Below are 12,523 nucleotides of genomic sequence, written 5' to 3' on the forward strand. Positions count from 1 at the left end.
GGTAAAAAGAGTTCTAAACATGACTCATTTTCTACCAACTGGTATTCAGTCACATGTAAAAATTTCAAAATGTCTGATATTTTTCTTATCAAGTGTAAAAACAATGCAGAACTTTAATTTCTAATGATAGGCCTACTGTTAGAAACTAAAAAAACAGAGCCCATATTTAACAAAAAAAAAGTGTGAACATCAAGAAAAATTAATTTACCTGTGATTATAAATGCATTCTGAAATCCATCACTAGCTTCAAGTTTATTGACATCAATACCGGAAAGAGGAATTTTTCCCTAGAAAAAAAGACAATTCTTTGTTGCATTTAAATTATCTAGCAGCATTAAAGATGATGTAAAAATATTCAATCAATAACACATTTTCTATTACATACCATACTAACATTGTATTCAAAAAGTAATCTCTTATTTTCTTAAGTAAATATAAGAACAAGTTACAGTAGTAGTTTCATTTAAAGATGTGTTTACATGATATGAAACTTTTATACCAACAGATTTTAAATACACCACAAAGATGTATAACATAAAGAAGATATGACAATACAGACTTTGCATGCAAGTTTTGTTATGAGTGGGATATAAAGGTCTGTATTTGTATACATAAATCATACTTGAGACTTTTAAGACTATTTGAAAAGAATAAAGAACTACCTTGCACCTAAATTATTTATGTTTGTATCTAGTTATATAAACATACAGATTTAAAGTTTTTAGGCTTATATTTGTGTACTATTAAGTTTCAACCATAGTTCATTCAAAGTTAAAATTAAATAAAATTCTAATAATTAATTATTGACTGTGTTCTTCAATAAAGATTTTTTAAAGCTGTAAAAATAACACTTTTTGGTTTTTGCATGTGCAATCTAGCCAAATCCTACATGTAAAAGTTTTTTAAATTTTTAATTCCTTATACCCCTGGTAAATAACAATAAATCTAGCTTAAAAGGATCTTTCTCTACTACTGTAGTTAAAAGACTAATACTAAATTATTATTAAGTCCAGTAAATTAAATTAGATTTATATACAAATTAGGCAGTTTTAAATACTTTTGAATTTAAAACTATTGATCCAAAATTTCAATGTAAAACAATTTTTATAGTTTGAATGCAACAGAACATTGCACAACCACACCACATAACAAATTCTAAAATAAAGCTTAAACAATTCTCTCGAACACCTAACAAAAATGTTTACGCAAACAAATGTCAATCAGACATTTCTTATAAAACTGTCACACAAACTTAGTTTTATTACGTGTGTAATAGTAATTCCATGATAGCATACAGTCATCTGTCATTTACAGCGTACAGAAGATTTTCTTAAGTAGGACACAGATGGCATTGACATGGTTAGAAATAAACTGACATCCGATATCTATAGCTACATCTTATATCTCAGTACAATAAATATGAATGCAATACATTTTAAAGTTGTTACAAACTGTTGTAATTTTATTTAAACAAACATAAAATCAAAGTGAAAGATATATCCAGAATCAATTGTTTTTCATTTTATGTTATTTCAATTAAATAAACTGAGGTAAGTAATGTCCAGATGATTAAGAATGCACATTCAATCTGATTTAAGAAATAATACTCACTTCATAATTGAAGGCACTCATACGTGAACTCACAGACAGCATGACTAGAGTGCGAGGAAAAAGAACAAAGTATCTGTCTTTACGTTCTTGAGTTTCAGTAACAATAATTACAGGTCCCATGTTGATGATTTCTCCTAATTTATTTACATCCTGAAAACACAATATGCATTACACATTTAGTACATATATAAGAAGTATAAGTTAGAAATATATGACGAATGATAACAATACACAAAATGACAAACTCTTTTTGAAAAGATAGGAATTAAACAGTAAAATCTTATTTTACATATACTAAGAATCCAATATACAAGTTTTTAATGTCATATTTATAAAGCTCTAAATGTTACCAATTTCTTAGTTCTTCTATTTATACAAACCATAATTATCCTGTTTACTTCATTAAAGGTATGTTAATTCCTGTATCAATTATTATTATCAACTCTCTCACTACAGGCTCATCGATTTGATTTAAAAACTGATCCCAAATTGACCTTTAGTTTTCATACTTTATCTTCTAATATGCTTTATGTATCTTCACAAAATTTCGCAAGCTATCAGTAAGCATTAAGAGTCATTTGTAGCCAAAAATCTGAATTTTTAATGAAGTATTTTCGCTAAATATTTCTCCATGAATATATGTAGTCAGAGTGTTGCCTACTCCAAGTGCACGGTGATTTTATAATAAGATTAAAAATTTTCATCATCTAAAAAAATCTCAAGTTTAATTTACATAATCTCTGAAACTTCCTAAATAAATTTTAAACTTTCCCTAGTAAAAGTATTATTATTCTTTATTTTAACTAATCTAACCTAAAAAGCTTCTAATTTTTCATTTTAGTTACATTTATAATAATAAATAAAGGACACATGAAAAACAAAAAATATAGTACTTACCTAGGTCTTCTTTTTTTGCTGTTGACTGTCGATGAAACTTAACCCTACTTTTTAAACTAATGGTACTAACTGCACTAAATATTTTTTTATTTAATGCTGCACCAAAGAACACAGAATAATAATATGCAAAAAGCAGACAGTAACTTATAATTATCACAAATTTAATGGCTTTCTAACTATGCGTCCAGAGCCGTTAAAAATTTAGCTAAACTCGTTGTTGCATTTCCTGTGCGAATAAAGATTGAACTGGGAATGAAATAGACAAACAACGTAATATAATATATCTTTTAATATAGTAAAACTTTGGCTGTCTATTGGTTATAAATAATATAATATTAAACATCAGAGAGAACTATTAGCAATTTCTAAAAGAGAATGTGATAGGTGACCCTTCTGAAAAGTACAAAATTTAATGTAAATTATTCATTATAATGTTGTCATTATTCAGGCAAAGCATATTTGTTTACAGAGCCATGAAATAGAAAATTAGACCTCTCTTGCCATACGGAGAAAATGTCACAAATCTCATACTAGGAGAAATTCAGGTTTTTTTTTCAATGTTGCCTTATAAAATTAAAAACTTAAAACTTGTATAATAAAATTTGGATTATCAGCTATGGTTTTATGCTAAGTTTATTTGCATACCATGATAAGAAAGTAGTTTAAATTTTGAATGTAACTCAGTAAAACCTCTTGACATGTGCAGAAAAGGTTGCCTGTAGTGAGAGGGTCTTTAAGGAAAATTTACAAACAAAATAGAATTCTAACAAAAAAAAATAGAAGTTTCATATGCATGAAAACATCCAAATATTTAGCAAAAATAAATTCAAAGAAAGGAAATAAGAAATCAACAAACAATCATTAACAATTATTTCAGAAGACTAGATAATCTAAAACAAAAATAAGGATGATGTAGGGATGACAATGCTAAAAAGCACAGACACAAGGTAGGAATGAATACACAAAACCATACAAAAATCCCTACATAAGTAGCCAAATCTTTCCAAGAAAACTTTTATTTACAACTAAATGTTGCATTCCTTTCATTTGCATGAATTCAAGTTTGAATAAAAGCATTTAAACTGAATAATGTTATAAAGTCTGACAATGGCTAATTCTCACAAGATTGTAACACTGACTCAGTGGCTACTTATGCAGCAATTTTTGTGTGGCTTTGTGCATTCACCCTACCTTGTTTCTGTACTTTTTTTATTACTTGTTCCCCTCTTTTTTAAACAAAACCAGTGAATGTCTTTTAATGAATGGCAGTCACTATGAAGGCAGCAGTTTCAGCCTGGACTGATGAGTGCTCTTGCACTCCACATATTAAAATGCAACATTTTGATATGTAAAACATCACACTAACTTCAAGCATCAGTGAGCTAGCCCTTCTGATGTGAGAATCAGAATAATCATCAAAACTTTTGACTGTTACGCCACTCACCAGTACTCTACTTTAGCAATGTTTTTGGGTAACTGAAGCTCTTAATAGCTTTTGAATTCCTCATAAACCTAACTTAGGTGTTTATAAGTCTCTTAGATTGTTATAAGAGATTTGAGACAATGACAAAAAATACATAATGTGCATTAGACATTTATTTCCCGGCTCATCCCCTCATACTAAGCACTAACATTCTAACATGACAATAATGCCTAAAACTTTGTACATTATCTTAATTGATTAGAAATTTTTAATTTGAAGATGTACTTTCATTGTACATGCACTTACTTCTTTCCATCCTCGAATATTTCCTAACAATACCTCTAGCTCCATTTTTTTCTGTCTTCTCATGGCTAAACAGGAATCCTTATAAAAAATAAAAGACAGTTACATTTCATTGAACACTACTCTACAGAAAATTGTTCAAAACTGTACCACAAATATTTTTTTGTATTTCACAGTATGAACAGTTCCATTTGAAAAATGGAACTATTTTTGAAGGCAGTTTTTTTACTTATTCTTATTTATATTTCATATCAGATTATTAGTATACTTCAGAGAATAATTTTGAACTTTCAGAGGTACAAATTTATAATTTTTTTAAAGTTGTGCCAGTTTGTGATACCTTTATAGACAAATTTCATAGATACATTTTTCAAGAACCTTTATTATGCTTAAGGGTAATTAGGTGAGTTGTAATGAAAAATTCAAACCAAGAAAAATTATTTTAATGCACAGATAAGTGCAATATACTTTCACATAAAAGCATTTAACACTTAATTTCACGAAATATAAGAACATTCTTACACAAACAGTAATGAAAAACAAAGATACATTCAGGTACCATAGAGCCAAGACTACCTCATAATTTAATTGATTTATTTAACTCTCTCAACAATGCTCAGTCAATTTGGCCAAACATGTGACCTCTTTGTACTCGATTAAAGTCTTTATAGATTTAATACTTCTAACTTTCAATATAGTATGTATATCTTCAGAAAATTTGGCAGTCTTTTAGTTCATATTATAAGTCATTCACATACAAAAAATCATATTTTTTAGTGAAGTATATTTAATAAAATAGAATAAAGATTTGTCCATGAATATATTGAGTATTTGTTTTGAATAGTCTGTGTGCTAAGTAATTTGCGTATTAAAATTAAAAATACTTTTCCTCATCTCAAATTTCCTTTGTGTATTCCCTAAAACCTACTAAATGCATTTCAAACGTTTTTTTTAATAAAACTTTATAGTTTATCTGTTATTTTCTTTATCCTATCTCAAAACGGGATTGGTTAATTCAACCGACCTCGTAACCAAAAACAAATCGAAATATACCTAAATTACCTGTTTTTTCTTTCTAGAATGACTTCAAATTGTAACATGAAACTACATTCGTTTATCCTAAGCGGTTCTAAGTTCGTAACAGTATACATCTATTTATAATTAAATTTTATTATTTTATTGCCCTTTGAACCATGTCTAACTACTATCTGTGCCATTATAAGTTGTAAATTGCTCGGGGAACGTCCAGCTCACGTTACGCTATTGAATTACATTACCCATGAGCTGCTTGTGTGCATGCCTTGTGAACCATTTTAATTATATTATTATTATTTATTTTACCTAATCTAGTCTTAAATACCTTAAAACATACATATTTTTAGATTTTAGAATATAGACTAATAACATGCAAAAAGTAGACAATTTCCCCTAACTCTAAAAATTTTTCTGGCTTTCTAACTATACGACAAGAGCCAATACCAATTCATCCAAGCTAGTGGTTAACTTTCCCATGGGAATGAAGCTTGTACTCCGAGTGAAATTGATGCTTATCATTATACAATATGTCATTTGATACATGAAAACCTTGACTTTCTATTGATTATAGGTAATATATAATTAAACGTAAGAGAGAACTATCAACAAATTGTGAAAGAGAGAATGTGACAGGTGGGTGTGGCAGAAGGAGTCTGATTTTTTATTTGATAGCTCTGTAACCAAACAAAATTGAAGGCTATAAATATCATGGTTTGTTTGAGCAATGACAATTTTATTGTGAGTAATTTACGCTTAATTTCGTACGTTTTGGAGGGGTGGTGAATAAAATAGAGAGAAGATACCTAGAGAAAATGTGTCACACTAGGGGAAATTCAAGATTTTTTTAAAATATTGCTTTGTAAAATTAAGAACTTAAAACTTTTATACTGTTAAAATATTACCTAAGATTTAATGCTATTCTAATTGGTGTAATGTAAACAAAAAGTAGTTTAATAAAATTTTGAATGTAAGACACTAAAATCTTGTGTCATGCGCAGTAAAGGATACCCGGGGCGATAGGGTTAATATACCTTACAAAATAAAATGAGAATGCAGCTCTCAAAAAATCTTTCAAGTCTGTATTTTAAAATGATGAATTTCCAGTGAAACTGAAAATTATTCAAAGGAAATTTAAAAATGATTATGCTGCTACTATAAAAATTATGATAATGAAAAATAACAATCCCTTAAAATTGTTAAAACTTTAGTCAAATTACAGCCTATTTTTAAGACAAACCACAGTGGTTACTGGAAATAAATATTTTATTTTTGTATACCTTGTTATGTGCAACTTTTATTACATTTATGAAAGTAAATTTTGTACAGAATTTATTTATAAATAAAAAACAAGACATTTAGGCATTACAAATTTGATCCAGGCATTTGCATTTAGTTTCATATTTACATTTACAATATCACTTGCTTGTAGCAAACACTTACAGCTATTTCTTTGTAAACTGATATGGCTCGCTGGGCATCTCCTCTATCAACATGACTTTCCTATCAAAAGAGACACTTTTAAAGTGAATATCATAGCTCAAAAGTAAAAAACAAATTACCATTTAGAGATGAATAACTTGGAATTGAAAACTTTTAAAAGGCTCAGAAAGGGTCATGAAATGTCTATAGGTAACATATTATTTTCAAAAATACAGTTTGACATTCTGATTCACAGATAAAAGAGCACTATGTTAAGTTACACACAAGTTCTTTTTCTCATCCAAATAATTTTTTACAAACATTAAAGTTCTTCTGTACCCTGGGCAAATTTACACTAAAATAAAACTGAAATAAAGTATGTATTCCTCTTGAAATATTTAGTTCATGTTTATGTCTCAACTTAAAGCAGTGTGAAAAGATAATAAATGAGAAACCAAGATGTAAAATTTCAAACCAGCTATAACAACACTTAACTTAAAAATTATACCTTTTCACTTAACTATTTAAAATATTAAAAACACTGAAAAATCATATAAATCCTCTAAAAATAAAAATTTGTGACTGCAGCATTTTTTGGTAGATTTGCTTCAAATTAACAAACTGAAAAGTATATCTTTATAAACAGCATTTACATAACTTCTATTTATCTTATAAAAATACCATGTTCCACTAAAGAATAATTACATGTAGTAAGAAGTTATACAATGTGATTATACAGTTTCTAATCGTCACATAGACACTGATTCATCGAAGTTTCTGCTTAAGAAATTACATTTCAATGATTTTGTAAAAATCCATTTTAACCCTGATCTTACAAAATTCAACAAACAATCAAAAAGTTTTGTAAAAGATTAGCCAAGATACATTTCATGAGGCATAAGTTATAATATAACTTGTTAAAGTACATATTAACTTCAAAGTTTAGTCTAAATTGGGTGCTTAAAGTTGACAAGATACATGTAAACATTAGTTTAGGCAAACAAATTTGGAGTATTCTACAATATAAAAGATGTTAGAACATTATCAGAATCTATGACTTGTCTCTTGAATATTATCAGAAATTTCATGGCTCCTTAAAAAATCAATACAAAGTGAAATTATAAATAATTATTAATCCTTGAAACAATGGTCAAATCAAATGAGGCCATCCATTTGAGTCACGAAACAACTAAAAAAATATATAGAATTGAGCAGAAAAACACACAAAGCACTAATTTTTCAAGTTTAACTGAAGTGTTTTAGTAAACAATTATTTCATTATACCTCCCTTCTAATTTTCCTTGACTATGTAAACATGTAAAAATGACAATTTTATAGTGAGTAATTTACGCTTAATTTCGTACATTTTGGAGGTGTGGTGAATAAAATAGAGTGAAGATACCTAGAGAAAATGTGTTACACTAGGGGAAATTCAAGATTTTTTTAAAATATTGCCTTAGAGAATTAAGAACTTAAAACTTATATACCATTAAAACATGGATTATTAGCTAATATTTTATGCTATACTAATTGGTATAACATAAACAAAAAGTAGTTTAATAAAATTTTTAATGTAAGACACTAAAACTTTGTGTCATGTGCAGTAAAGGATACCCATTGTAATAGGGTTAAATTGATTTATTAAAATCACTGATTGTATACACATATGTTTGTGTTGACTCAATTTTCAGCTTTTAATCTCCAATACAAAGTTTACAAGTGGTTTAAGCATTTCTACCACAAGTTCACATAATAGTGATCACTAATGATTTAATCTTTCAGAGATGAGTTATGTAGGTTCATGGAGGAACATGGTTCCTCAGCCGCTGGAATCCTGCTGTTGACATCTGGGCTTAGCCAGCCATTCAGAAGGTTAGAAAAATACCCTGCATTACTACAGGAGCTGCAAAGGCATACAGAGGTAATATGATATTAAATTTCACTACCTCACTGTATCATATGTATAGTGGTATTTGTATGCCATCAAAGTGCAACAAAGTTTTTGCTCAAGCATGAAAAAATGTTTTCTTTCAAGATCATGATGAATATTTTATTCAAAGCCAAAAACTTCCTTTGCAATTTAAATGAAGTTTTAATTCCATTTACCATTTTTCTTCCCTTCCCTAAATAAATTTTTCTGCACACAAGATCCTGTTCTTTAATTATGCATTGAATATTATCAATGGATATTAGAAAAAAATCAGAACATATAATTCCTTATTTTAACTTTTTCATGCCAAGATTGGTGCTGTCTGCCTCTAGGGCAAAACTGCACAATTGAATTCAAAAAATTATAGAAAATAAAACTATAGTTGCTTTTCCACATATTAAAAAAATACTTCCAGAGTTAAAATTTATTCAATAAAATGTATAAAAATAAATTGTAAATTTTGATTTTGGGTTGATTTCAGCATACAATGAAATCATTTGTTTGCGAGTTTCTTGATTTTGTTTCTGAGCATAATATAACACTCATAGCCCCCTGGGAGGACAATCAAACTGTTTTGAACACAAAATACTAATTTGTCCTTGTAAACTTGAATAAAATGGTACTTTTATCAATTTTTAGCCAATCAGTTTCTCAATCTCAGTTGTCATTGTGTGATGTAATTGCCTATATCTCAGCTTTAAGAAGCCATAGGCCACTGATCTGAACATATCACAAAAGCTCCTTTTCTGTTCTTTTCAGCTCTGAAAGCCAAAAAGGGTTTTCAAGTCAGTGAAAATTGTGTAGAGATTAGAATAGTGATAAAAGCTTATCCTGCGATACAGTACTGAAAGAAAATACATTTTCTGAATAGCATTCATTACAATTACAGTACTGATTTTTTTAAACTTGCAAAAACCATGCTTTATCATTTTGTACTACGTCATTTGACCTATTATGATTAAATAAAATAGAAAATGTTTTTTGTACAATAACATGAGGAAGGTTTAGTTAAATCATTATGTACTTGACCATATTAAGTTTCATTTCTCTAACGAGTCAATGTATTACACCTTGTTTACATTATACCATAACAGATTAAGTAATTGCTCGAACGAGTTAATTTCAGTGAGAATGAAACAAAAATATTAGTGTCTGTGAATTTCCTGAAGTTTTTCTGTTAATAAAACAACAATAATAACCCACTAGAAGGAAAGTCAAAATAGGCTGTAACCAAATGGAGCACTTTTCACCTTCAGTAGAAGTGTAGTTTTATTGATTTTGGCAGACCAATGTTTCACATCCATAGATGTCAGGACATGATGTAACTGCCTATATCTCAGCTTTGAGAAGACAAATGCTATTGATCTAAACTCTTTCTCTTTTCTTCCAACTGTACAAATCAATATGGCTTCTTGTTCAGCAGACTTGCACAGTGATTGGAACAAAGTGATAAAAGCTTAGCTTAGATATATGTTGCTTAAAAAAAAAAACTTTCACCACCATTGCAGTCCTGACTGTTTTATGAAGCTTGCTTTATCATTTTAAATGTAACTTACATTATGACATTGTAGTATAAGAATGGAATTAGTTAGTCTAGATCACTTTGCTCTCAACTGTATCAAATTTCATTTCACAGAAAAGGTCAACGTTTGTTGGTTAGTATTTACATTATACCTTATCAGCAAAAGTAACAGCTTGAATGTGCTAAGAAAATCAAAGATAAATGTAAAACATATATATACATGAATAGAAAACAGCTTTAAAACTTATTACATATGCTAAATGAAACCTCTGATTAACAACTAAAATGAAATAAGGTCACTTGCTAATAACTGTGATATGGTAAACACAGTGAAACTGCATTGTGTTTTCTAAATCAAAATAAAGATGAAATTTATAGTTTTACAAAACAAAAACTTAATTAAGTCTTATAACAAATGTAGGAAGACAAAAATCAGTATCTGAAATGTACAATAAATGTACACATTTTTAACTATCTTTTAAAAACATATCGCAATGAAATATTTTCGAATTTTCAAACCTGCAACTTCATATAGGTAACCTATGTAAAAATAACATTTTATTTTTTAGAAGCTACATAATCTGTACAAAGTTTATCTCAAGTTTCAAACTATTGCAATAATACAAACCAATAACATGCATCAAATTTACATACTCAGACACTATATTAATATCTATTAAATACCAAATACGAAACTTAAAAAAACGTAATCATTACTTATACTAAGGAACAGACTAGACAACTTACTTATGTTTTTCAATCACAGTAACAGCTTTAGGATGATTAGCACAATAGTTTAAATGGACTACCTTCAGATGAGCAGCAGAATGCATGAACACACCCCCTATTCGCTGATCTTTGGTATTTTTTCTTAAAAAAAACAAAAATTCTGATGTACATAATTTATTATAGTGAAAACATGTTATTTAAGAGTAAAAAACACAAAAACCAACACTTTTTGGCACAATGAAAGGTAAAATCGTTATTATTAATTACAGCCAATTAGTTTTGGTAACACAGTTTCTATCATCTGGGCTAGTACTTACAGTGTTAGATTAGCATATACTCAGCTACAACTGTTAACAGCTGTAATTAATAATAAAAATTTTACCTTTCATTGTGCTGAAAAACATTGGTTTTTGTGTTCTTTTATTCTTAATATAGTAACAAAATGTGCCTGAAAAAGAAATTAACATTATTTTTTGAAACATACACGTTAATGTTTATGTATATAATTTTTTGTCTGTGTTTCATCAAAACAAAAGCACTACAAATGAATTTATATTCTATAATTACTCACCTTTATATAACAATTCATAAGCTGCAAAATATTTTCTGTTACATACAATTTATTAACTAAGAAAGCTCTGCCATGATATAATACAAAAATAAATGGTTAAGAAAAGAAGACTGAAAACGTTATAAAAGAAGGCATAACTATACACAAATCACACAACAAACAGTAAAAAATAATTTAAAAACAAGAAAAAGGTATACAAATTATAGAATGAAAAAATAGTGCGTACAACTTAGACAAAATTTGAACAGTGTAAAATAGAGTGATTATAGAAAAAACACTATATTTAAAATAATTATATGAAGTTTCTGTAAGCATCATCTGTTTTAGTGTTTTAAAACTTGATAATGAGGAACCCAAGGCTCACAAACTAAGTTTTGATAAGGCTTGACTGGGTAATGAAAATACCTTATTATGAATGTAAGTATGACATTTTGACAAGATTTTGTACCTGAGGATGACAAAATCTTGTCAAAATATTGTACATTCATAATAAGGTATTTTCATTACCAAGTCAAGCCATCTAAAAACGTTTGTTTTATTGTTTGTTGAATCTTAAAATATCCTTACACTGATATACATTTTGATAAAATAACCAAATACTTATTGATGAAAGAAAAAAATAACAGATCTAAAAGTAATGCTAGTTTGCAAAAAAAGTACTCTAGGTGTATTACATGATCTTGAAATAGCTTGTACCATGTCTAAAATTTCTGAATACAACACAATTTTCACTGTACCTCTGGTGAAAATTCTCCCCCCCCCCCCAAGACAAGTAATTTTTAAGATACAATAATTTTAAATATAATATTCTTATTATAATCCCCTATATGTATTTACTGAATCTTAATATTAATGATATAGAAGAGCTTCCTGAGTTTCAATAAAACAAAATGCACCAGTAAAGTTATTTAAAGATAAAATAATTTTAAATATTAGGCTTTCTTATAATAACCCTGTAAGTATTGATTGCATATTAATATTAATTATATGGAAGATCTTTATGCTATTTCAATAAAAACAACAAAAAAGAAAACATTAACTAAGCAAGAAAAGTAGAAATAAACTAAAGAATTAACAATAACA

General features: G+C 28.1%; 1 protein-coding gene across 1 annotated transcript in view; it reads right to left on the bottom strand.

Moving 5' to 3' along the window:
• The window catches only part of LOC106478434 (rho guanine nucleotide exchange factor 7-like), an 85,703-nt gene that overhangs the window by 38,479 nt on the left and 34,701 nt on the right, over positions 1–12,523 (bottom strand). The window contains exons 7-12 of the mRNA XM_022382030.1: positions 10,888–11,010; positions 9,352–9,379; positions 6,710–6,769; positions 4,238–4,315; positions 1,612–1,761; positions 209–287 (exon numbers count right to left, since the gene is read on the bottom strand). Coding sequence (XP_022237738.1) covers positions 209–287; positions 1,612–1,761; positions 4,238–4,315; positions 6,710–6,769; positions 9,352–9,379; positions 10,888–11,010 — 518 coding nt within the window. The remainder of the gene's footprint in view (positions 1–208; positions 288–1,611; positions 1,762–4,237; positions 4,316–6,709; positions 6,770–9,351; positions 9,380–10,887; positions 11,011–12,523) is intronic.

The sequence above is a fragment of the Limulus polyphemus genome, unplaced genomic scaffold (genome assembly GCF_000517525.1).
Source record: "Limulus polyphemus unplaced genomic scaffold, Limulus_polyphemus-2.1.2 Scaffold211, whole genome shotgun sequence".
Classification (NCBI taxonomy): Eukaryota; Metazoa; Arthropoda; class Merostomata; order Xiphosura; family Limulidae; genus Limulus; species Limulus polyphemus.